At 42.1% G+C, this 26,478-nt stretch overlaps 1 protein-coding gene across 4 annotated transcripts in view; it reads left to right on the top strand.

Moving 5' to 3' along the window:
- Positions 1–25,950, top strand: part of P4HA3 (prolyl 4-hydroxylase subunit alpha 3) — a 42,204-nt gene extending 16,254 nt beyond the window's left edge. The window contains exons 4-13 of one of the 4 annotated variants that reach the window (XM_040489322.1): positions 1,032–1,133; positions 5,669–5,720; positions 8,051–8,214; positions 8,456–8,632; positions 13,899–13,963; positions 15,280–15,439; positions 19,293–19,355; positions 22,887–22,955; positions 24,349–24,445; positions 25,300–25,950. In XM_040489322.1, the coding sequence (XP_040345256.1) occupies positions 1,032–1,133; positions 5,669–5,720; positions 8,051–8,214; positions 8,456–8,632; positions 13,899–13,963; positions 15,280–15,439; positions 19,293–19,355; positions 22,887–22,955; positions 24,349–24,445; positions 25,300–25,370 (1,020 nt within the window). In that variant the 3' untranslated portion in view covers positions 25,371–25,950. Of the gene's footprint in view, positions 1–1,031; positions 1,182–5,668; positions 5,721–8,050; positions 8,215–8,455; positions 8,633–13,898; positions 13,964–15,279; positions 15,440–19,292; positions 19,356–22,886; positions 22,956–24,348; positions 24,446–25,299 lie in introns of all 4 variants that reach the window. The other 3 variants (XM_040489321.1, XM_040489325.1, XM_040489324.1) reach the window with 3 other exon arrangements.
- Positions 25,951–26,478: the final 528 nt, after the last annotated feature.

The following is a 26,478-nucleotide window of genomic DNA, read 5'->3' as shown; positions in this document are numbered from 1 at the left end:
GTTTTAGTACCTCTAGGCTCTGCCCTGTCTTTCTGCCAGTCTGGAAGTTATACCAGAATTAGATTATTTTGTAAAAGTGCTTCCAACTCTGTTACTTTATAATTCCATGCTGTCTCCCACATCAGCTTCCAGGAAATTCCACCTGCAGTGCTGGTATTATAGTTAACTGTAAGCTATTAGGATACAGAAACTAGATTTAGTACATATTGCCACATTCCCACCTTCCAACATTTAACATAGAAAAAAATGCATTGAGCTCTTAGAGCATTCCCATGTGGGTCTAATACATTGTGTTGCAATTACTGTTCACTCTCGTGCCCCTCATTTGACTGTAAGCTCTAAGGCTAGGGATCACCAGATACATTGTAAATACTGGGTAAATACTGAATGAATGAATAAATAAATAAATGAAGGAATTCAACCCATTTCTCACATTGTTACTGGTTGTGTCTTCTTAAAAACATGACACTCACAACTCTTACTAGCTTAGCCCATGCTGCCTTTTGAAGTTCATTTCTTGCTTCTCTTCACCTTAGGCTATAACCACAGCGTCCTACTTGAACACAAGCTTGCTTTGAGTGTCTGTTTCTGCCATTCCCTCATCTTAAAATGTTCTTCTTCTCAATTTCTGCTCCTTGAAATCCTTTTCTTTCTTTGGGGAAGGCCTTCCAGATGCCAGTTCTTCTATGAAGCTTTCTGAGATTCTCAAGTCTCTTCCTTCTCTGCCTCTGTGACATATTATGCATATTTCCTTTGAGTATTCATGTCATTCTTTCCAGTATTACAATTAATTGAATTTCTGTATCTCCCTTCTCCCCAGATTATGAATTCTTAAATGCACTCCTTCAATGTGTCTTCTCTACATCTAGAACAATGCATTGGATATAATGGATGCTAAATAAATAGAACTTAAATGAATTTGAGATGAAAACTTGCCTCCTGGTGTTCCATAGGCTCTCTCTCACTCTTTGTCATTTCCTCTCCTCTACCCGTGGATTAAGGTTTATTGATGGTACTTATGTTACCTACAGGTGGCCTATGACATGGGGGATTACTACCATGCCATTCCATGGCTGGAGGAGGCTGTCAGTCTCTTCCGAGGATCTTATGGAGAATGGAAAACAGAGGATGAGGCAAGTTTAGAGGATGCCTTGGATCACTTGGCCTTTGCCTATTTTCAGGTAGGGGAGTAAGTGAGGCTCACCACTTTTATCACAATAAATATAGTGCTTTATATCTGCTTTACAATTTTCTCTGCATTTTCATGTCTCTCAATTTATTTCATCTTCCCAACAGGACCAAATGTGAGTCAAGCAGGGCAGTTGTTTTATTATTTCCATATTTCACATGTGAGTAAACTAAATCTCCAAAAAATTCCTAACTTGTCACAAAGTTCATAGAGCTGGGATTAGCACCCAAGTCTGTCTGACTCTTTGTCTGGTGCTCTTTCCAGTGCATTGACCGCTTTAAAATCCTCTTCCATGTAGGAGGCAGGCTCCCATCTGTAGCACAGCAGCTGCATTGACAAATGTCTAACGGGTTCGTAGTCAATGTAGATCACTCTTTTGCACTGTCAGCAACTCATATCTCTTCACAGATGTTCTGCCATGATATTGCCAGTACCCAAGGAAGAAGTTTGATTACTACTGTAGGGGCCCAGGGCAGGCTGTCCCAAGATGGGCCACTTTGGCATAACGATTATTTTGAGTTAAAAGTAATCAAAACCAAGCAGATGAAGGAAAAGCTCTCTTTGCCTCCCTGCACATGCCTAAATTTACATTGGAAAGGAGAGCCTGTAACAGGAAGAGAGCTATAAACGGGGACTCCCCTTTACCTTGTTTTTCCAAACAGCTCCTTTCACCTTCTTGCTAATGGTCTTTCTCCCCTTTGTGTCCTCTGACCCTACCCCTCTCCTTAGCTCATGTAAGCTTCCTGTTGCCTCAGTGTCTTTGGAATTCTGTGTCTATGTGGATTCTCCATATGTATGCCTATTAAATTTGATTTTCTCCTGTTAACCAGTCTCATGTCGATTTGATTCTATGTCCAGCTAGAAGGACCATAGGGCAGAGGAAGATCTTCCCCAAGATTATCCTCTGCCATCTGCAGTGGAGTCCCTCTGTAACTATGACTAGTGGCTGGCTACAGAGCTGGGGTCGTTGGTCCGCAGTGCCAGCTCAGTGCCTCCTCCAGGGGTTGCTTTTCCTTGGCACTTGATCTGTGAGCTGTTGTAGATCCTCCCGCGGAAGCTTATTTCCCTAAATATGGGATCTGCCATCCTTTTATATAGTTAATCCCATTTCCCATCAGAATTGTATAGTCTTCAAGAATAGACTGGAAATATCATTTACAGAGCCAATTCCTGAGAATTTCCAAAGCTAATAAACCATTTCAGCTCCCTACATTCCTTTCTTTTTCCCCCTTTTCCTAAGAAAAAGGAGGAGGACGTGGGTGGTCCAAACAAACCCACATGTTGCTGCCAAAACACGGATTTATTCTCCGTGTAGCAAATGGGCCTGTTCCTCTCATGGAAGTTCCTGGTAAGTGGATCTTTGTTGTAAAACTTTCCAGGATGCTCTTCCTAACTCTCCTACCCAATTTGCTACATATTAAAGCTGAAACAGAATCACTATGGTGAAACAAAGGGCAAGAAAAGATTGAATTTTAATAGAGGAAGAAAATGGAGGATTGACATAGAGACTAGGAGAAGACAAACTAAAGGAGCTTACCCTGAGAGACAGAGCTTTAAATGTAGTGCCTGAGTATTAGTTTTGGCTTTTTTCCCCTGTGCTGACTTGGATTTGTCCTCTGCTCACTGGTAGACTCTCCCTTTCCACAATCGCGCTTTGTCTGGTAAATTTTATTCATCTCACAAGGCATAGGTCAGATGTCACCTATTTTGTGAAGTCTTTCTTAATTCTCCTCAGACTCCTCAGACTTTCCTTGTGTTCTCACAGCATATCCTCTCACACCTCAATAGTAGAACACATAGGGCATTGTTTCATAGACAATTTATGGTTGCCTCGTTAACCCTTGTAAATCTGGGATAGATGCCCCTCCATGGGGCACTATATAATACTACATATTATATAATAGTTGTTCATGATATAGTTTAGTAAAAAAATTATTTCAGTAATTGTTAATAATGATTAAACCACAGGTTCTGAAGTCATACTGACCTGGGTTCAAATTCTGTGAAAATTTGGGCAACTTACTTAACTTACTTAACTCCCCGGACCTAAATTTTATTTTCTTTAAGAGGGGAATAATAAATGATGCTGTTAGGAAGTGGGCTGTGGGGGATGGGATAATTCTTCTCTAATCTTCTGAGTTCATGGCTGGGACCTCCCTGTCATAAAAGGCAGATTTATCAGAGGGAAATACCTTCTGTATACATGGGGGAGATGGGGTTGGGGAATGAGGAACTCTTTGAGGTGTTTGAAGCTGGCACCTTAAATACCATCTCCAGCTAAAGACAATAGGAAGAAAGGTGTAGGAGGAGACCAATTTTGGGAGGTTACCAGGAAAAGCAAACAAGGGTAAGGTTGTTATGCAGATTTAAGTGACTCTTCTCCTCGATAAGATGCTCATGTGATTCTGAGTTAAACTTCTTTTCCAGGTACACAGAGGGAGACACTCTTACAAACGGAGGTTTCCTTTATAAATGTAAATTTCTCTTACAAAACGGGTAATTTATCTGGTCTTCAGAACTTCTCCTGTGTCTGCCATTTCTCAAAATACTTAGCTGAAAATAATCCTTATGCCAAAGAGGCATATTCTGGGGTGGCCTATTCTGCTCCCCTCCAATGCTCACCTCAAAGAGTTGCCATGAGGATTAAATGAGCTAATACTTGTATATCCCTTAACACAGCTCATGATACACATTCATTCAACAAGTGGAAACTATTCTTATATTATACACTACAAGTATATGTTTTCCTCTTTCATTTAACATTACTTAGTGAACACATTTCCAAGAAATTTAACTGGGACACCAAAAGTAACTTTGTTCTTGATAAAATATAATTTTCTCATGAAAGAGCCTTTGAGTTTTAAAAATATGTAAAATTGTGTTTTAGTTCTCTTCATCTCAAAAGAGTTTGAAAAGCTATAATCCTGAGTTAATAATCTGACATTATACGGTATCAGTCGATTACTTAACTATCCCTGTGTTAAATATGGAACAGAATAACTAATGGTATTAAATAAGTACAAACAATCTAGACGTCCGAGTCCTCTGTGATGTAGCTTCTAGATGGAATAAAATGCAGCTATTAAAAATGCTGTTTCTCTTGTACAACCACGTTCATAGCAGTATTATTCACAGCAGCCAAGAAGTGGAAGCAACGCAAGTGTCCATTGAGGGATGAATGGAGAAACAGAATGTGGTATATCCATACAATGGAATATTATTAAGCCTTAAAAAAGAAGGACATTCTGCTACGTGCAACAACATAGATGAATCTTGAGGACATTATGCTAAAAGAAATAAGCCAATCACGAAAACACAAATACTGTATGATTGCTCTTATACGTGGTAACTAGAATAGTCAAATTTATAGAGACAGAAAATAGAATGGTGGTTGCCAGGGATTGAAGGAAGGAGGCAATTGAGAGTTGGGTACAGAGTTTCAGATTTGCAAAATGAAAAAATTTTGGAGATTGGTTGCACAACAATGTGAATTTATTTAACATTACTGAAATGTACACTTAGAAATGGTTAAGATGATAAATTTATGTTGTGTGTTTTTTACCATACGCAGTCTCTGAAGACTATGAAGTGATATAAATAGTACCCGTGATGGCAATGTAGAGTGAAACAATCAGGATATGAAAATGTGTAACAAATATGACTGTAACTATGTAAACACTATGTGTCATCTACGTGCCTGGGTTTCAGCAGAGCATTTTTTCCCCTCTCTCTCATGTTTCATATTGCTTTCATATTGCTTCATATTGCTTTTATCATTAAACATGAATTTTTTTAACATGCAGAATTGAAATGATCAGAAGGAATACAAATCTCTCAGTTCATCATCATTCCTTGGGGCCTAGGGAAGTTTCACAGCCCACCTACACTGGGTTCTGTTCCCCAGGTTTGTCTGGAAAGCCCTTGTGAACTTCTGACCACATGCAGCCCCAGATCCAATGGTGGCCAGAAGAGGTCATTACTATTCAGTGGGAATGTTTCAGGTTCAGTTCTTCTGTTGCCTCCTTCTCACTACCTTCGTAGAGTCTAGGAAGGACTGAGCCTAGAGAACAAATTATATTTTTGCTAGGGTTTTTAGAGTTCCTTATTAAGTTTAGTAGTGAAATATACCAAAATAACAACAGCCCACAGTTGTGTGGTTTTGCATGCTCTAAGATTTGAGGGCATTTTAAGAAAGTTTATTTTCATTTATTTTTCTACCTTCCCTGGTAAGGGTGGTAATGAGTCATTTGTAAATGAGGAAACTGAGGAGACCTGAGTTGCATTAGGGCTGCAAATCCTGAATTAGGACCAAGAACTTCTACATTTCTAGTCTGCTGCTCATTTCAATGAGTCTTATTGTCTACTTGTGGTAAGAGTATTTTATAGTTTTTTTCTAAAAATCCATTTAATGATGTGGTCAAAGGAAATATCCCCAGTGTAGTTAACTCTTCCTTTTCTTTCTTTCTTTTTGTTTTACAGGCCGGCAATGTTTCGTGTGCCCTCAGCCTCTCCCGAGAGTTTCTTCTCTATAGTACGTAACGATAGAAGATAAGCCACAGCTCTGATTTACTGGGAAATCCCTTCTGCTTCTGGCCTTTAATCCCTGCAAGGAAAAGACAGTTGTGTGTCTTTATTTTTCTAATTTTATGATCCAAGCCACATTTCTGATTTTGGATTGAATCTCACCTATCTAGTGATCAGTGCATCAGGGGAAAGTTTTTTGGTTTGTAGGAAAATGCTAAGAAGGTATCAACCTGTCCCTTTCCTCCACCGGCTATACCTTAGTGTTACTTCAGTGGGGAACAAGTCCAGGACTGGGAGCGAATGAAATCAATGAGAGCGCTGTGTGCAGGAGAGTGAGTGACTCCTCGTGGGATAACTCATTTTGGCTGTTTCCACAGCGATATCAGTTCTTTCCTTAACACCAGAGTTCACTTGGCTATCAAGCATCCTGACCAGCTAGTGAAGGGCTCAGCTTCAACCCTGCTCACGTAGCAAGTCATCAGACTTAAACAGCTTAGCTCTCTACTTGGATATTTTTGCTTAAAATTTTGGGGGAAGTTGGGGGAAGTATCTATCCCAATAAGATATTGAGATACTAAAGTAACTAAGTAATCACTATTATATTTTAATATTTATAAACTATCTCACATAGGATTCTGTAATTGTATGTATTTATCGATTTTAATGAATCCATTTAGTAACATTATTCCATTCCGATAATTGGGCAAACAGTGGGATAAGGAAGTAGCCACATGGTCTGGAAACATGTGAGTAATTACAACAGCCAAAGTGATAACCCAACTCTTTTTTATTTCTTTGTGCTTGATCTATTTTTTTTTAATGTTTATTTATTTTTTGAGATAGATACAGAGTGCAAGCAGGGGATGGGTAGAGAGAGAGGGAAACACAGAATCTGAAGCAGGCTCCAGGCTCCGAGCCGTCAGCACAGAGCCCAACGCGGGGCTCAAACTTACAGACCTGAGCTGAAGTCGGAGGCTTAACTGGCTGAGCCACCCAGGCGCCCCTGTGATTGATCTATTAAAATTCCTGTCTGGGGGCACCTGGGTGGCTCAGTGGGTTGAGCCTCCGACTTCAGCTCAGGTCATGATCTTGCAGTTGGTGAGTTCGAGCCCCCCGTCGGGCTCTGTGTTGACATCTCAGAACCTGAAGCCTGCTTCAGATTCTGTCTCCTTCTCTCTCTATCCCTACCCTGCGTGTGCACACACACACACTCTCTCTCTCTCTCTCTCTCAAAAATGAATAAACATAAAAAAAAAGAATCCCTGTCTGTCCCAGAGAACCAAAACCATGTGCAGTTATAGGTGGATAAGCAGGACACAACAAATTGAGATTACTGGCTCCATTTCTGGCTTTGTAGTATTTTCACTGGGGTTTTGGGCTCATCATTTCCCTTCTTCCAAACTTCCATTTCCCTTTTTGTTAAAAAAAAAAAAAGGACGGTAACTTCTGTCCCCTCTCTGCCAGAGTGGTGGTGGTGATAGTTAGAAGCACATTGAGCTCCTCGGAGAAAGATGCTTTGGGAGCATTAGAACAATTCAGCACATCCTTCTGAGAGGCATTGAAAATCATGCACAGAGGCTAGCAGGTCATGGGTGGCTGCCAACCCATGGGGCATCTTACAGCCAAAGTGGGCACCAACAGGTGGGCACAAATAAGACATAAGACCCCTGTGGGAGCCCAGGCTAGAGCCAAAGTCTAGAACCCCTTTGTCTTATATTGCACTGTTCTGTGTCTAGGCCAGTTAGGAATTTTGAAGGATCGAGTAGATTTGGCAATGGATTGGCTTTCACTGATCCAGGGAAGAATAGGTTGGGCCTCTCTGCTATAGGCTTTGGCTCTCTGGACTTCTCTTTCATGGCATTTATGGGTTTCGTTGTAAGTAGTTATTTAACATATCTTTTCTCCATTAGGCTCTAAACTCTGAGAAGTTAGCCTCTAGCACAGTATCCAGTACACGGTAGATGTACACTGAAGATTTTTTGAGTGGGTGAATGAATCAGTGAATGAGTGAAGCTTCTTCCCTATACAGAAAACTTACCATCACGCTATCCGAGAGCGGCCATCCTTAGGATCCCTTGGTCTAACAGTGTTAAGTACCACTTCCCTTCCCAAAGTCCTTTGCACCCGCAGATCTACCAGGCCTAACTCAATCTTCTTTAATACCAGGTACTCTTCTGGAGGTGAGGGCCTTACATCCTCCTGTGCCTGGACACAGGAGTTATTCAGGGTGTCCAGTCATTGGTCATGTGCAACAGGGAAGCTGTAGGAAACCTAGGAAGCACTCCCTGAGACCGCTGTTTGGTAATCTGTGTTATTCCCTGCTCTGATTTCTTCCAGGCCCAGATAATAAGAGGATGTCCAGGAACGTGTTGAAATATGAAAAGCTCTTGGCAGAGAGCCCCACCCGGGTGGTAGCTGAGGCTGTCATCCAGAGGCCCAATGTGCCCCACCTGCAGACCAGAGACACCTACGAGGGGTTATGTCAGACCCTGGGATCCCAGGTGGGATTCCTCAGGGAAAGAAAAAGGGGGAACAGGCTTAGCTCGAGAGAGAGAAGGTAGAATTGGAACGATGTGAGGGGAAAAGGCTGATGCATTAAAAATTAAAGCTCATTTGGACAGCCTCAGAGTGACCACATTCTGAATCTCCTGCATGCCAGGTTTTTTATGCCGTAGTTCCCCTATATTGGTTTCTGGTCCTAGACCCTTCATCTCTTATGCTGATTCTAGGCTTTCCTTCTAGCCTACTCACTACCAGATCCCTAGCCTCTACTGCTCCTATGAGACAAATTCCAGCCCCTACTTGCTGCTCCAGCCCATCCGGAAGGAAGTCATCCACCTGCAGCCCTATGTTGTTCTCTACCATGACTTTGTCAATGACTTGGAGGCTCAGAAAATTAGAGGACTTGCAGAACCGTGGGTGAGTGTCCCCAAAGCCTGCCAAGGACTTCTCTTTGTGTCATCACATGCCTGGAGTTCAGGAATGTGAGAACAGGCAGCCTGAACAACTGCACACTTTATCAGGCCAGGAATTCAAACTGCCAACTATTCCATAAAACGAATCAATGGTGAAAAAAAATCACAGTAGTTGTTGCTTCTGGAGGGAGGGGATTGGCTGGGAAAGGGGACAAGGGCATTTTCTGGGGTGTTGAAATGTGCTCTTGATATCTTGTTAGGGATGTGGAGTATGCAACTGTGTGCGTTTGTTAAAATCCAGCAAATGGTACGCTTGAGATCTGTGCATATCATTATATGTAAATTTTACCTAAAAAATTCAAAAGTAAGTATCCTTCCTCCCCAATGTCAATCATTCCACATAATGGGTAGAAATTTTCTTTTTATTAAAAAAAAATTTTTTTTTAACGTTTATTTATTTTTGAGACAGAGAGAGACAGAGCATGAACAGGGGAGGGTCAGAGAGAGAGGGAGACACAGAATCCGAAACAGGCTCCAGACTCTGAGCTGTCAGCACAGAGCCCGACGCGGGGCTCGAACTCACAGACCGTGAGATCATGACCTGAGCCGAAGTCGGATGCTTAACCGACGGAGCCACCCAGGTGCCCCGAAATTTCTTTTTTAAAAAGGGCGAGGGGACGCCTGGCTGGTTCAGTTGGAAGAGCATGCAACTCTTGATCTCGGGGTCATGAGTTCAACCCCCAAGTTGGGTGTAGAGAATACTTAAATATATAAAAAAACTTTAAAGAAAAGGGTGAAATGATGGGCAAGGAATGATATCATAGTGCAGATTTACAGAATTACAGAGTGGAAAGATTGTCTAGTTTAACTAGATCATTTTATTAAAGAGGAAACTGAGGCCCAGAGAGGGGAAGACACTTGATGAAGGTCATATATGTAGCTAGAGCCAGACTTGGAATTTAGGGGTACGTCGACGGCTGCTCTGTTATTCTGCCTTCCTATCTCAGCTAACTCAGGCTAAATTATGTTCAGTAACAAACAGCCCCCAGATCTCAGACACAACAAGACTAAAGGTTTGTTTCTTACATTACGTGTCTGCCTTGGGCTGACTGCAGGCGTGGCACAGAACTGTCTTCACTTTGAGACCCAGCCTGACAGAGCAGCCTATGTTTGGGACATTTCCAGTCTCAGAGGAGACAAAAAAGACAAGATGGCAAACTCCTAGCTGGCTCCTCCAGCTTCTGCTTCGAAGGGCCAGACATTAATTCTGTCCCTGTTTCACTGGTCAAGGCAAAGCATGAGGCCACAATGGGTTTAATCATCCCCCAGGAAGTATGGCAAATATTGAGAGAAATACCGCAGTCTATCTCATTTTTATAAGCACGTTGCCTCTTTATAAATGGCACATTAAGGCTGTCTCTGAATAACTTATGTCATCGTGCCCTTGATGGCATGCTGTTCATCCAGGCAGTTATTTGGCTGTTCACCAACAATACAGAGCCTGCTGTGTGCCACACATTGTCCTGGGTGCTGGACATGCACAGAGATCAAGTATTGGCTCTTTCCCTTTGGGAGCTCACAGCTTAATGGGGGAAAACAGATATTTACACTATCCTGTGATAGGTGCTGTCATAGAGGTGTATGCAAGGAGCTGTGCTATGGCGGCATGGCAAAGTGAACCTTCCTCTGAGGGAAAAGCGGATGGGAGGGGAGGGAGAAATGGAGACGGCTTCTCTGTGAATGTGAAATTCATCCGAGTAACAAGATGGCAAAGGGTATGGCAGGAAGACAAAACAGTACGCAAGGACCTGGTAAGCAGTGTGTTCAGAGAATGGGGTGAAGCTTGGTGGCAGAAGTGTGCAAGGGATGGGGTCGGAGATGATTGGAGATAAAGCTACATGGTGAGACGCCATGAGGAAGTGCTGAAAATACCATGCTGAGGAGCTTGGATGCTATCCCATAGGCAGGGGTAGAGCTGTCGGACCGTTTAAACAGGAGATGGGCATGATGAGGCCTGTTGATTTTAAGGAAAATTCTGACAGCAGACATGGATTGGAGGGATAAGAGTAGCAGTAATCATTTCATCCAGCAGCCCTTCCAGTGAAGTCTGGAATCTTCGTGCAGAAGGCTTGAGAGATTAAGCTCTACTGGTCAGTTGGAACAAAGTATCTTTAGTAGCTTTGGCAGTTTAGGGAACCAGTGGTAGTATCTGGCCAGTAGCTGCTTTTTCCTTAGGACAGGCAGCCCACCCTGCAGTCCTTTGTGGCCAGGTCATCTATCTGGCCTGCACACACTTTGCCACTCTCCCTTTTCCCAGAAGCTGATCTGGAGATGCTGATCCCTGTCTGGTCTTTGGCTTTGCCAGGAATAAGCCTTGGCTTATAGGGTGGGGCTTCTACACGGGAACTGAGCTCAAAGGCTTTGGTGGCTTGTGTCGAATTTAATTAATCTGCTTCCTATCCCAGAGAATGCTCTCTTGTCACTTCTCCCTCTATCCACATCCTACCCATCCCTGAAGACTCAGGTGAAGCCACATGCCCCCCCTGGACCCATTAGCCCTGTCACTCTGGTGTACTTTCATGGGTTCTTTCAGTAGGAACTTATTTTTTTCTTCAGAGCATTTCTTGGGGCTACATACAAGAACTTCTCTTTTTTGAACTCAAAGCTTTTGTCACTAGTTGTCTTGTCTTGTATTTTTTTCATTTATTTTGCCATTTTTGTGTTGTCTAGTGTCACTAGCTGTTTCAAGGGTTAGCATCCTGTGTCCTCACCTAGACTGTAAAGTAGGAGGGATTGTATGTCATCTTTCTTGAAATGCCTAGCCCCATCTTATGCCCATTGCAGCCAGAGTAATCTTTAAAAGGCTGCCCTTGCTTCAACTCTTTTATGGGTCACTTTAATGTCACTTAATGCTCCTTCGCCTGCCTGCTGCTGACCTCCTCCACAGCATGTGCCCCTTGCACTTGACACCCCAGCCACACTAAACAACTTGCACCTCCATGAACAGGCCATGATCCCACTAGCCTCTGCACACACTCTTCTCTCTGCCTAAATCACTCTTCCCTTGGCCTCTTTTGACCTGTATGATTCTGGTTGTCTTCTGCACATCCTGGGAAGCCTTCCTGTCCCCCATCAGAAGGGACTACATGCTCCTTCTTAATGTTTGTTTAGTGCCCTGAACTTGTCCATTATGGCCCCACTGCATGACTTATGTCTGCTCCATATGTTGTATTTTCAATGCCTAGCATTGTGCTCAGCACAGAGAATAACCAATAAATATCTGCACCCAAAAGTGAATGACTGTGCTGGTGTACAATAAATGTTAAAGGAATTAAGAGCAAGATGGTTCTTTAATGGGGAGGGAGGTGGAGTGGAGTATCCCTAGGATTTTTCTTTAAATCACTGATGTTGCCCTAGAAAAACGTAAGGGAGCAACTCCTCTAAGAATGTCTCCTCTCTCCTCTACAAAGGGCTCAGGGGAGGATGCTGGGTGAAGGACTAGACAGAAGCGTTATCAGTCACCTACTGATTTCCTGCATCCTGGTACCATAGAAGGATAGGCTGAGAGGACCTCCCAAGAATGTGCTGTTCACATGCTGCATTTTATAGCAAGGGTAATGGGTCCAAGGAAACGACGAGACTTTTTCAAAGTTGTCTACCTGGGTTAGCAGGAACAATAATACTATAGAAGCCTCCAAAAAGGGAAAGGTGTCTGTCTTGTGCAGTTCATTGCCCTGTGTTCTGCTCTGAATGCATGTGAAGTGCCAGGCCTGGGTCATTAAGCACAGGACTCTAGTTCATTCATTCATTCATTCATTTCACCAATAGTGAGCACCTACTCCCTGCCAGGCTTTCTCTGGACCCTAGGGACATAGTAATAACAAAAGATTTGCCATCATGGAGCTGACATTCTGATGACAGATGCAGAAATAGACACATCCTTATGTAAATATTTCTCTTTCTGGGGCGCCTGGGTGGCTCAGTTGGTTGAGTGTCTGACTCTTGACTTTGACTCAGGTCATGATCCCAGGATTGTGGGATCAAGCCCTGTGTCAGGCTCTGCATTGAGCATGGAGCCTGCTTAAGATTCTCTCCCTTTCTCCATCACCCTCGGGGCACCTGGGTAACTCAGTCAGTTAAGCATCTGACTCTTGGTTTTGGCTCAGGTCATGATCTCACAGCTCGGTTCATGGGATAGAGCCCTGCAGTGGGGGCACTGACAGTGCCGAGCCTGCATGGGATTCCCTCTCCCTCTCTCTGCTCAATTGCTCTCTTTCTCTCTCAAGGTAGATAAATAAACTTAAAGAATTTAAAATTTATATCTACACATTCAGAACAAAATGGAAGCAGTTGAATTAATGACTTTGAACCTGTTTGGGTTTTTTTTCTCTCCCTCTCTCTGCTCAAGTGCTCTCTTTCTCTCTCAAAATAGATAAATAAACTTAAAGAATTTAAAATTTATATCTACACATTCAGAACAAAATAGAAACAGTTAAATTAATGACTTTGAACCTGTGTGGGTTTCTTTCCCCCATAATCAAGGCAGTTGCAGCCAAATAGATTTTGATTCTTTGTAGGGAAGGGCTTTGTGGGAATTGTTCAGAGGAGAGGGCTGTGCCCGACGGTGGGGAATTTCCTTGTTAGAGGTGTTCATTTAATTTGACAAACACTGAATGCTTACCTTAGGCCAGGCCCTGTGCCACTAGGAGACAAAGAAGAGTGAGAAACAGCCTTGTTCTGACAGAACTCACAATCTCAGATACAAAAGGGATTCAAATAGCACTTTATTTCAGTTAACAAACTTTTATCGAGTGCTTATTGGCTACCAGATATGATGCTAAAGGTTATTTTTAACTCAGATTTTTTTTTGTCATTTATTATTGCTTATTTTTGAGATTGATAGCTATCACTAAATTTGTAGCATGAGCAAAATAATTTTTTGAGAGAGAGTGCGCAAGCATGGGGGAGGGGCAGAGAGAGAAAGAGAAAATTTTAAGCAGGCTCCATGCCCCGTGTGGAGCCTAACACGGGACTCCATACCACGGCCCTGGGAGCATGGCCTGAATGGAAATCAAGAGTCATGCTTAACTGACTGAGCCACCCAGGCGCCTCCCATCTTTTTTTTTGGCATGTGCAAAATATTTCTAAATTAAGAAGGAATTGGCGATTGTTAGGTTTACACTGAAGAGAGGGGCATGTCTATGGAAATGATACAGTCCTTCCCTTCACATCATAACCACTTGTACTTTCTCTTACGTCCTTCACATCAGTTACAGAGATCTGTAGTGGCATCAGGTGAGCAGCAGTTGCCAGTGGAGTACCGCATCAGCAAAAGGTAAGAGAGGTCCTTCCCTGTAGGGCCTCTGGTCATCCTTGCTGCCTGTCCTCAGGCCTGTGGCACAATGGAAGGTCAGCGATAGCCATCCAGAGATGCTGCTAGAGAATCCATAGTTCATGTATTGTATCTGTACATTCTTGTTGAGAGGGAGGAATTTCTACTCCTCTCACCCAAGGGCCTATGACAGGTTATATGGTCTGAGGACTTAACTAGGAGGCCCTTAGGGAAAGACTTGACAAAACTTCTATGCCCCAAACCAGAAAATAAGTGTGTAGTTATTCTCCTAATCAGGATTGCTTTTCCAGAGGATTCAGTCCTGTCCCCATTTGGAATCTGACTTTATAAGATTCCATTCCTGCTTCCTGACTCATATTCAGAGCATGACTTGCCAACATTCAGGCAAGAAGGGTGGCCGGAATCTCTGGACCTGATGGCTTCTAGAGAGGCAGAAGCAGCTGAGAATCCAGCTTTATCTTCTTCCCTCAATCCTTGATTTGCACTGGAAAGACAGGACTCAGGATTGGTAAGAGGATGAGTCCCCATGGGAGCCATGGGAGACAGTGACAACAGCATCCATGGAGAGGACAGACCCAGGATGGGTGAATAGTTTTTGTTGTCTGGGAAGTGAGGTGAATAATGAAAGCTTTGATTCAGAATCATTTAGCTTAACTTCTTTGGTACATTTTGTGACCTTTTATTAGGAGTTGTTTTATAAACTTTGGAAGGTCCATATGGCCTCAGCTTCATTGCTTTTCTAACCTTTATGACACTGTAGGGTCAAAGAGAAAATTCGACCTTCTACTTAGACTCATTACTTTTAGCAGAGTAGGTGGTATTCTTTTTACTTTTCAGGTAAAGAAACTGAGACCCTCATTACCTCCTCTTTTTTCTCTACCATCACTCTGCATCTGTTTGAATTTTGGTTCTGTCCTCACGGCTGCACTGGAACTGGTCCTTCAGAGGTCACCAGTGAACTCCTAATCACCAAATCACTTTCCTGCCCACCAACCTTCACTGATTATCCAACTACCCGAAAAGACCAGTTTTATGACCACGGTGTCCTCAGCTTTTTACATGTCTTGAACTTACTTTTCCAGCCTTGTTTCTCATTACTTCTTTCATAGACCAAATGCTTTCACACTTGTGCATATTCTATATTGTTATACCTCCATGTCTGTGCTTATGCTGTTTCTTCAGCCTGCCTTCCTTCCTTGCATCCTTCTTTCTGGCAATTGATGTAACTCATTCATTCACAGACATATAGTCATTTCTGGCATCAGATCATTGATGCTCCAACCTGTGATGTGTTTTAGTGCCTGGCTGAAGGACACTGTTGACCCACTGCTGGTAACCCTTGATCATCGCATTGGTGCCCTCACAGGCCTTGATGTCCAGCCTCCCTATGCAGAGTATCTCCAGGTGGTGAACTATGGAATCGGTGGTCACTATGAGCCTCACTTTGACCATGCTACGGTAACTATGGGGCCAATGATCAATCTCCTGGGGTAGGGAACCAGGGTATTAACTGCTCTGAGGCAGAGCCCTTAACGTGCTCTCAGGGAACACCAAGTGAAATCTTAGAACAAAGACTCTTGTTGCAGGAAGGTCTGAAAGCCTTGGTTTCAAGCAGACTGCTGCTGACTCATTTCCTTTTAGGCCACAATCACCCCTCTCTAAAATTTGCTAGTGGGGAGAAAAATATGGCTTGTCATGTAGTCTTCTGTCTTGTTTCATCCAGGGACTTCCCAGTGAAGATTGTCCTTTTTACAGTCACTTTCCTTTCCACATGATTTCAACTGCCCATCTTTGTTGATGTATATTGAGCAAGTAATTTTTAAGGATTAAAAGATCTCCCCAAAATTGATCTATAGATCAATAACCCAAACTTTATCAAAATTAGAAGAAATTATAGAAATTAATAAGCTGATCCTAAAATGTATATGGAAATACAAAGGATCCAGGACAGCCAAAATTTTGAAAAAGAACAAAGTTGCAGGACACAACACTACTTGATTTCAAAACGTAATATAGAGCTACAATAATCAGGGCTGTGTGGTATTGATATAAGGATAAACACATAGGTCAGTGGAACAGAACAAAGTCCAGAAATAAACCCACACATGGCCAATTGAATTTTGACAAAGGTGCCACAGAAATTCAATGAGGAAAAGATACTCTTTTCAACAAATGGTGCTGGGACAATTGGGTATCTACTTGCAAAACAACAACAACAACAACAACAACAACTTTAGACTCTTACCTCACACCATATACAAAAATTAACTGAAAATGGATTATAGACCTAAATGTAAAATGCAAAACTATAAAATGTCTAGAAGAAAACATAGAGAAATCTTTGTGACTAGGCAAAATTTCTTAGGATAACAAAACAGGATCCATAAAAGAAAAATTAAGAGTGGTAAATTGGACCTCATCAAAATTACAATCATTTGCTTTTCAAAATTTTTTTTTTTTTCAATGTTTTCATTTATTTTTGGGACAGAGAGAGACAGAGCATGAACGGGGGAGGGGCAGAGAGAGAGGGAGACACAGAATCAGAAACAGGCTCCAGGCTCTGAGCCATCAGCCCAGAGCCCGACACGGGGCTCGAACTCACGGACCACGAGATCGTGACCTGGCTGAAGTCGGACGCTTAACCGACTGCGCCACCCAGGCGCCCCAATCATTTGCTTTTCAAACACACCATTAGAAAATGAAAGGACAAATCACTAACTAGGAGAAAACACTCATAAATTGTATACCTGGTAAAAAAAAGTTGTATCCAAAATATATAAAAAACTTATAATTCAGTAATAAGACAACTCAATTTTTTCTTTTATCCCTCTATCTGTCTATGTATTTATCTATCATCTATCTAAGTAAGCTCTATGCCCAATGTGGGCTCAAGAGCTTGAATTCATAAGCCCAAGATCAAGAGTTGTGTGTTTTACTGACTGAGCCAGCCAGGCACCCCATAACTCAAATTTAAAAAACGGGCTTATTTGAGGGGTGTCTGGGTGGCTCAGTTGCTTAAGTCTCCAACTCTTGATTTTGGCTCAGGTTATGGTCTCACAGTCTATGAGTTTGAGCCCCACATTGGGCTCTGTGCTGACAATGCAGAGTCTGCTTGGTATTCTCTCTCTCCTTCTCTCTCTCTGCCCCCGCCCACCCTATCAAAATAAATAAACTTTAAATTAAATAAATAAATAAATAAAATAATATGTTAAAAATGGGCTTATTTGAATTAATATTATGTATAGGTTAATAATGAAATAGGTTATTTGAATGGGTACTTACCAAATAAAATAAATGAATGGGTAAATAAGCACATAAAAATATGCTCAATGTCATCAGAGAAATAAAAATTAAAACCACAAAGAGCACCATACTCCTATTACAGTGGCTAAATAACAAAGACAGATAATATCAAATGTTGATGGAAGTGTGCAGGAGCTCAAACTTTCATACATTGCTGATGGAAATGTGAAATGGTACAGCCATTTTCAAAGATAGTTTGGCAGTTTCTTAAAAAGTTATACATATAGGGGTGCCTGAGTGGCTCAAACATCCAACTTCAGCTCAGGTCATTATCTCATGGTTCATGAATTCAAGCCCCGTGTTGGGTTCTGTGCTGACAGCTCAGAGCCTGGAGCCTGCTTCAGATTCTGTCTTCCTCTCTCTCTCTCTGCCCTTGCCCAGCTTGCACTTTGTCTCTCTCTCTCAAAAATAAATAAAACATTTAAAAAATTTTAAAGAAAAAGTTATACATACACCTACATATTATCCACCTATTCCTCTCCTAAGTATTTTACCCAAGAGAAAAGGAAATATGTCCATACAAAGACTTGTACAAGAGGGGCATCTGGGCAGCTCAGTAGGTTAAGCATCTGACTCTTCATTTCAGTTCCGGTCAAGATCTCACAGTTCATGAGACTGAGCCCTGCACTGGGCTCTGTGCTGACAGCACAGAGCCTGCATGGGATTTCTCTCTCTCCCTGTCTCTCTCTCTGCCCCTCCCCACTCACACTCTCTCTCTCTCTCTCTCTCTCTCTCTCTCTCAAAATAAATAAATTAATTTAAAAAAGACTTGTATAAGAATGTTTAAAACAGATTTATTGATAGTAGCTAAGAATTATAAACAACCCAAATGCTCATCAACAAGTGAATGAATAAACACATTTTTCTATATCCACACAATGGAATACTACTCAGCAATAAAAAGGAATGAACTACTACTGATATACCCAACAATATAGATGAATCTTAAAAACACTATGCTAAAAAACAAAACAAAACAAAAAAACACTATGCTAAGTGAAAGAAGCCAAACAAAAAAAGACTACATATTTTATGAGTCTGCTTATTATGAAATTTCTAGAAAAGGCAAACTATAGAGACAGAAAGTACATCAGTGGTTGCTCAGGGTTGAGGGTGGGATAGGGACTGACTACAAACTGACATGAGGGAACTTTTTAAGCTGGAAAAGTGCTCTAAAATTGGATTGTGTGAGTGGTGCACAACTGGTAAAATTTACCAAAACTCACTGAAAAACGTACTCTTACAATGGGTGAATTTTATGATATGTAAATTAGATCTCAGTTAAACTGTTCTATGTCAAAAGAGTGTGTCTCTTTGGCAAATAACTGGGAACTCCAAGTTCTTATGACTTGGTGTTCCTAGTTCCTACAGAGTAATTATCTGTAATAGTGTATCTACAAATTTCTTTATTTCACTGGAACCAAAGGTACAGTTAACCTCAGATAGTACTTTCACTACTGACAAGCAGTTCTGTTTGATTAGTACAGTTGACCCTTGAACAACTCAGGCCAACCCCTTGCACAGTCAAGAATCTGTGTATAATTTTGACTCCCCGAACGCTTAACTTCTCATAGCCTACTCTTGACTGGAAGTCTTGCTGATGACATAAACCATTGATTAACACATATTTTGTATATGTTTTATATACTGTAATCTTACAATAAAGCAAGCTAGATAAAAGAAAAATGTTATTAAGAAGATCATAAGGAAGAGAAAACATGTTTACAGCACTTATTGAAAAAAATCTATGTACAAGTGGACCTGCCCAGTTCAAACCCATATTGTTCAAGGATCAACTGTATACAATTCATTTAAATGAGTCTCTGATAAATTAGTAAAAGAAAAACAGTAATTGAGTACCTGCCAGCAAGGGTGGGTACTCAACTAGGTGTGGCTCAAGGCTATAGCCCTTCTGTGACACCCCCATTTTCCTCCCTCTATTATGTTACAATCCTGTTACTGTGGTGCCATGTGCATAAAATAATGGTATGTTTTATTTTTGTCCCAGTCACCAACCAGTCCACTGTACAGAATGAAGTCTGGGAACCGAGTTGCAACATTTATGATCTATGTGAGTCTTGCTTTGGAAGGACCAGAGCTTCTTATTTAATGACTATTTATACTGCTTTTATTTTATGGTTTTCAAAACCATATCAGATACTGATTTTATCTATCTATCTGTCTATCTATACAGCACAAAAATCTCTGAGACTTTTGTGACTTTCAGACAGCATTTTTATTAGGCTCTATAGGAGCTAAAGAAATATAAGTCAGGGTTCCTGCCCGCAAAGAGCTTATACTGCATACACTTAAATATGACCTTCTCATAGGCAGTAATTAGGAAGGGAAGTGGGGTTACATTGAAGGTCAAGAGATTCCTGACCAACACAGGAAGAGAATGTGAGGGTCTCTCTCTTTGAAGTCCCATAGACTAACTGGTGTTGGAAAGCATGGACCCAGAGATGAGGTTGTAGAGCCGTGACAGGAAAGAGGAAAGAGAAATGAGACACCTAAGATTATGGAAGAATAGAGATGCCTACTGAGATGCTCTCTTATATGCAGTGAAAATTCTCTTTCCTATCTCCCCATAAAATGTTCAGTAAAATCAGCATTAAACCCCCTTAACAAATAAATTGGGCTCCTCTCCTACTTTCTGACCTGATCCTACAGGAATTGAACCCAGTTGCTATTATCTCACCAACCCCCTTCCCTTCAAATGGTGTGGGTTTACTTCATTCTCTATGGACAAGTCATAATTTCAGTCGTCTGTCACTTAAATTATAAGAGGTGTATTACTGTTCACTGAAGGCATAAACATATTAGTAGAAGGGCTCTGCATAACACCCAAAGATGAAGTCCTGTTTCAGGCTCATTAGAATAGCAGACACACCCCACCCTAGCATTCCCTCTTTTGTCAGTGCTGTATTGTCTCCACAGTACAGCCAAGAAAGGACAACTAGAGGCCACACTTTATGGTCTGTAATGCTGGTGATCCCTTTGTGTTTCTTCACGTGACTCAGTTTTCTACTTCCTGCAGAACTGGAAGGCTATCACTTCCAATGTGTCTGGCCTCTAGTGGTTATTCTGAGTGTTCTTATCAGGCAGAGGGACATCAGCTCTCCAGGCAGGGGGCATGTCTTACTGCCTGCAGCTGGTTGCATCTCTGGTTGATGACTCAAGCTGGCATGGGTGGTCACAGACAGTGATGAATATCGTTATCAACCAAAGAGTAGGACATCTAGGGGCCAGTATCTCCCTGTCCTTTACTTCCCTAATATCTCCTACCACTGGTTCCCTGGTTACAGAGCTCCAGTTACTATGGTGAGGGTAGCATCGATGCAAGAGCCCTGCAATTTTAAATGGCAAAATGCAAGTGTGTGTATATGGGGGCGGGGGGGAGTGAGTGCACACAAACATGTGCATGTACATTTGGGTTTTAAGCATTTGTGACAGTGGATTGGAATGCACTTTGGGTTTGCACAGTGGAATGGAATGCACTTAGAGTTGGCCTAATTCTGGTTCTGCCGCTTGATATATGTGGCCTCAGCACAAACTACATCAATTCTTTGAGCTCGTTTTCTTGTCCTATGCCTCCCATTGGGTTGTCTTGAGGATCTGATGAAATAACATAAGGGAACATCACTCTATAAAGTTTTATCCGGCATGTTTCTATCATTGTACCCCACAAACAAGTATAGAACCCCTTAAAGGGGCACTGGCATCATGGGACCTAGGAAGTGCTAGGTTATGCCCAATTCTTTCACCTTCAGGTTGGGGAAAAGACCATCATAAACATTTCTAACAACAAGCATAGGGTTTGTGGAGAACCTAAGAGCTATATTGCAGGGAGAAAATAATGTATAAGATGTACAGAGGACTGAGCTGAAATCAAGTTTGTAATTTTCTGTTCAAATTGGATAAGATCAGTCCCAGTACAAAACAGTGAAAGCTTTAGTCCTACCCCATCGACTTCGCAATCCTGTTCAGGCGCTTCATAGCACACAGGTCAGGTTCTCTTTTCAATTTGTTGGACAAGTCATTCCTTCCCACCATACTGCAAAACCACAGGTACAGGAATGCAGGAAAGTCCAGGTTCCCCCTGTGCAAACCCATAGTTGCCTACAGCAGGAGTTAGAACAGAATCATCTAGTTTGTTGGTTACACAAGGGGCAAATTGTTGCTCTCATCGACCTTCTCAAAGGTCGCTAAGAAATGCTAAAAATCACAGGGAGCTAAGAAATGCTAAAAATCACCACTGCCATTACCAGGTTCTGAAGCACCACGTCAATTCAATTTCTTCTAACAAGTGCCAGCTTCCCAACCCCTGACAGTGAATGTGGTGGGATCCATGGCTGTTCTGATAGACAGGGCGAGGTAAGACTGGCACTGTCATGTTGTGCTCCTAGTGCAGCATGTATCAAAAGTATTCAATGCATGCACACATTCTTGACTCAGTAATACTAATGGTCCAGACTAATGGTCTTTCCTACGAGAAGAGCATAAGATGAAAAAATGATTTTACTCATTAAGAGTTGTTTATAATAGTAAACATTTGGAAATAACCTGAATGTTCAAGGGTGTAGCATAAAGATTGTAAGCAGGGATTCTGTAGTTAGCACTGGCTCAGTTAAGTCAGGCTCAGTCACTGAGGAGTCAGGTGACCTTTTGTGAAGTACTTAAGCTGAGACTCAGTTTCCTATTTGTAAAAAGTGAATTATAACAATAACAATTCTAATTATAGGACTGTTGTGAGGAATAAGTAGGATATCCACGAGGACTTAGTATAATATCTAGCATATAGTCAATGCTGAGTAAATGTCAGTTACTAGTATGTAAATTATAACAATGCCTTTTTTTCCTCGATGATAAGATGATGAGTAATATTTTTAAGTATTTTCTGTATTTTAAAATTATTTACATATTTGACAATCAGAAAAAAACTTCATATTAAGAGAACATATCCACAATTCTAGAATATACCAGTGGTGAAACTCTTTAGCTGAGGTTACCTAGAGAGAGATGAGTGGTGTGGGAAACATGCCACAGCTGCAGTCAGTGGTTCCTACAATGCCCAACTTTGAAAACTAATTGTTATCTAAACAGTGCTCTGCAAGCCACAGTCATGACCCATTCGTGGGCTGTGAAATTAATTTAGTGGATGTGGTTGGTATTTGAGAAATCTGAACTAGAATAGAATGAAATAAAATGGAAAATAACAAGGGGTATCTCATCTAAGAATGTTTATGAAACTTGTACTTAAGGGGCGTGTGTGTGTCTTGGGTTGTGATAATAACCTAGATTTCTTCCTGAGGGTCTCAAACTTCGAATCTACTTACTGTAGCCCTCAATAAGGATGTTAGCTGGAAGGATAAAGAAAGGGGGAATTCCTAAAGGCTTTCCAATTTGTGGCCCTGCAGGCAAACACTGATGCCATTGAGCAGTCTTCCTTAATTCCTAAATTGGGTCATTGTCTCTCAATAAGTATTTCTCCCAGAGCTGAAATAGAGGAAGGAATCTATGTGGAAATGACATCAAATGTCAGGTAGGGCAGAGTTGGATAGTCAGGAGCTATTTCAATGCTGGCTCTTCTTTGGCACTGTAGCTGAGCTCGGTGGAAGCTGGAGGAGCCACCGCCTTCATCTATGCCAACTTCAGCGTGCCTGTGGTCAAGGTGAGTGGGGATCTGGTCCCAGCACACAGTGGTAATAAAAGTGCAGAACTAACACTCGAGCTTTGGTGCTGTCTGTGTCTGCAAGCTTATTCCTGGGAGGGAGGATAAAAAGATGTTTTCCCCTGATTCTCGAAATTAAAGGTAATTCCTCAGTGTGGATGGCCACATGATACTTGTGCCTCTAGTTTTTAATTTTATGACTACTTATATTGCAAGTAGATGGATAACATGTCTGCCTTCTCTATTACAATAAACTCCTCAAGGTAAGAACTCAGTTTTAGTGACCTTTGGATCCTCTGAACACTGAGGGCCGAAGGCACTGAGGGTACAGACAAAAACTCATAGTCCTTGTCGTCCAGGAGCTCACAGAGAAGTTAACAGGCAGGCAGGAACAAAATATGCCAATAAGAGCTATGAAATCACATGAGGCAGAGGAGGGCCATGTGATAAGAGGTTTTACTCCCCCCTCCCTCATCCCCTGGTTCAGACCAGTCAAGCTCCCTCACAGCCCCTACCTAATTCAGGAATGAAATGAATATATATAAATGATATTGTGCCTATAAAACACTTAGCACAGTGCCAGGCACAAGGTAAGTACCGCATAATAAAATGCAGAAATCTCTGAATACTCGGGATTGGTGTCTCTTCTGGGCTTGGGAGTGCAGATGTTGTCAGTGCATTTGGGAAGCTGTTCATTACTTTGGGTTTAAACTGCTTCTAATGGCCAAGGTTAAACTAAGTGTATAGGAATTGTATAGGGGGGAAAATCTGTGTATGGGATCAAAAAGAACATATAGCATTTGGAGTCAAAACACCTGGGTTTGAGTCTCGTGCTCCTTCTTAGTTGCATTATTTAAAGCCGCTAAGCCTCAGCTTCCTTGCTGCTAAAGTTGGGAGTTATGATACTGCCTGCTTCCTGGGGGTGTTATTAGTAAGTGCCAAAGGAAGGGTAAGCATCTGAATTAAGTTCTTAATTGTATAAGGAATATTTTGTTCCATTTTGTGGTTTTTCCTGAGTGCCTCTCCTCAGTGATCCCATGATATCACGGGATTCACCTTTCTCCTAGCACTTGCTACACCGTCTTGTTCTGGTTTGTTTTTATGTCTTGTCTCTCCACTAAGACTGTGGGCTCCTGAGAGCAGAATTGGACATGATTTGTCTCTGCATCCTCAGAGCCTGGAGCAGAGAAGGCTCTCAATAAATGATGTATGCATGAATGAATGGGTGAACGGCAACTTACGCCATTTTGTGCCATTTTATGCATGACTTGCTTCCAATCTGCGTGGATAATTTTCTCATTTAATGACATGCATGCATTTGCCTTAGTCATGTACTTCCAAAGGACTGAAATTCTGGGCTTACCCTCTCTGGGGTGGGCCCTTTTGTTTTCAGAATGCAGCACTGTTTTGGTGGAATCTGCATAGGAGTGGTGAAGGGGATGGAGACACACTTCATGCTGGTTGTCCTGTCCTGGTGGGAGATAAGTGGGGTAAGGCCTGCCTTTCTGGGCATAAGAATAGGGCGAGGGGGTCAGAGTAAAGTGAAATAGGGGGTGGATGGAAAATAGCATAGCTTTGTCATTCCAATAGCTTCCTTATAGTGCCACATTATATTGAGATGATCAGGTTGTTGGGTTAGTTGCCCCCAACAGATTGGGAAGCCTTAAAGGACAGATCCTCTTATAGAGAAGCTGTCAGTGAAAGTTTATTGACCTGACCAGACAGGCCTTGCTTTCTGAGCACAGCTGAGGAAAACGGTGCTAAGTTCCAGCCCTCTAATCCAAGGAGAGAACCATCGAGCTACTATGTGTAGCATTTAGTGCCTCCCCGTGAGATGGTCAACCAAGGAAGAGATAAATAAGCAGCAGATGTATTCATGTCATATATGTGTCCAAAACCACGTAGTTCTGACGACAGAAAAAGAAATAGACGAGAGACTCTCATGCTGAGATAGGGAATTGCCAGGAGAAGCCACCCCTTTATTCTCATTACTCTGGATTGGCACCAGGGGGAAGGTGGACTTTTAGGAGCTACATGAATAAAGAGTAAGTGACCTTAGTACCCAAGGTTTGAGAATCAGTGTACAGTAGACAGGCCCTGTCAAAGACTTTTTCTAGGGGACAATGTCCTCTTTGCTATTTATCTTTGCTAGAAGCAACACCCTGTGGTCTGTAGCAGGGCTGGGACGAAGATAGGGCAAGCGAGTTGCGTAGGGTGCAGAATGCAAGCGGGTCCTCACACAGCCCTGGGAGCGAGCATCGCTGCTGTCTGCTCTGTTGAGCCTGCTCTCTTCTTCTTCTTCTTCTTCTTCTTCTTCTTCTTCTTCTTCCCTATTCTCCCCCAGTGGCCAACAAGTGGATACATGAATATGGACAGGAATTCCGCAGGCCATGCAGCTCAAGCCCTGAAGACTAAAATGTTGGCAGAGAGAAGCTGGTGGAGTCCTGTGGCTTTCCAGAGAAGCCAGAAGCAAAAAGCTAAGCTAGGAGAGGAGAAAGGAGAGCTACCGGAAGAGGGCCTTGTAAGCATTGCTTGTTCCTTGCAAATGGGAGCTAAGGAAGTGGTCTGTATCAGGGAACGGAATTTACATGGTTTCTCCTCCAGTCATTGCAGTCAGAATAGAATGGACAGACAATACAAAGAAGGTAACAAGAAATCCAAAGGGAGAAGTTTCTGGGGCTCAGGCTCTCTATGTTGGAAACAGGACTTACCAACAGTCCCTGGGGTTTGGTCAATGACGGTTCTGCCACTTTGAGCACTGACCACAGGGGCCCAGAAGTGGCAATGAGGACACCTGCAGGAAGGGGCTAGCCTGACTTCCATGGCTTTTTGCCCTTCCCTCCACTGACTTCTGCTGAGCAGGGATTGTTTCTGTAACAGGAGTGTACCTCATATGATATTTTAAAAAAACAGAATGAAGTTTTCTTCTTTTTTTTATATGATGATTTTTTAATACAGCCATTAAAAGTGTTAATAAATCATTTTTCACAACCAAGAATATTCTTACATGATAACATTGAGTAAAAAAATATACATGTATATGTGTGTGTGTGTGTGTGTGTATATATATATATATGTATATATATATATATAATTATACTATAATCTCAACTTGGCTCACCTCCCACCAATCCCCTCTCATTACATTCCAGACACGTGAAATTCTTTCCATTCCTAAAACCACTATGCTCATTGCCATCAGTATCATCCCCACCTTTCAGGTCTTTGCATTGGCTGCTCCCTCAAATCCCCCCATGGCCAAGTTCTTGTTGTCCCACTCTGGGCTCAGCGTCACTTCAGAGAGGGCTTCCCTGACCGCCTGACCCTCCAGTCATTTTCTTTCATGTTAATGGATTTTATTTTCTTCATGTTTCTCAAATTGCAATTACTCTAGTCATTTAACTGTGGTCAGTTTCCTTCCCTGCAGGCTGTGTGCGTTAGGACTCCACCCTACTTTGTACACGCCTCTATAATAGCCCCCATCGCCCTGAATTTCATATTTGTTTATTTGCTTTCCTACCTG

The sequence above is a fragment of the Herpailurus yagouaroundi genome, unplaced genomic scaffold, assembly GCF_014898765.1.
Source record: "Herpailurus yagouaroundi ecotype Mexico unplaced genomic scaffold, PumYag 180, whole genome shotgun sequence".
NCBI classification, from domain to species: Eukaryota; Metazoa; Chordata; class Mammalia; order Carnivora; family Felidae; genus Herpailurus; species Herpailurus yagouaroundi.
The sequence above is the reverse complement of the archived record's forward strand: the minus strand, read 5'-3'. Positions and strand labels throughout refer to the sequence as shown.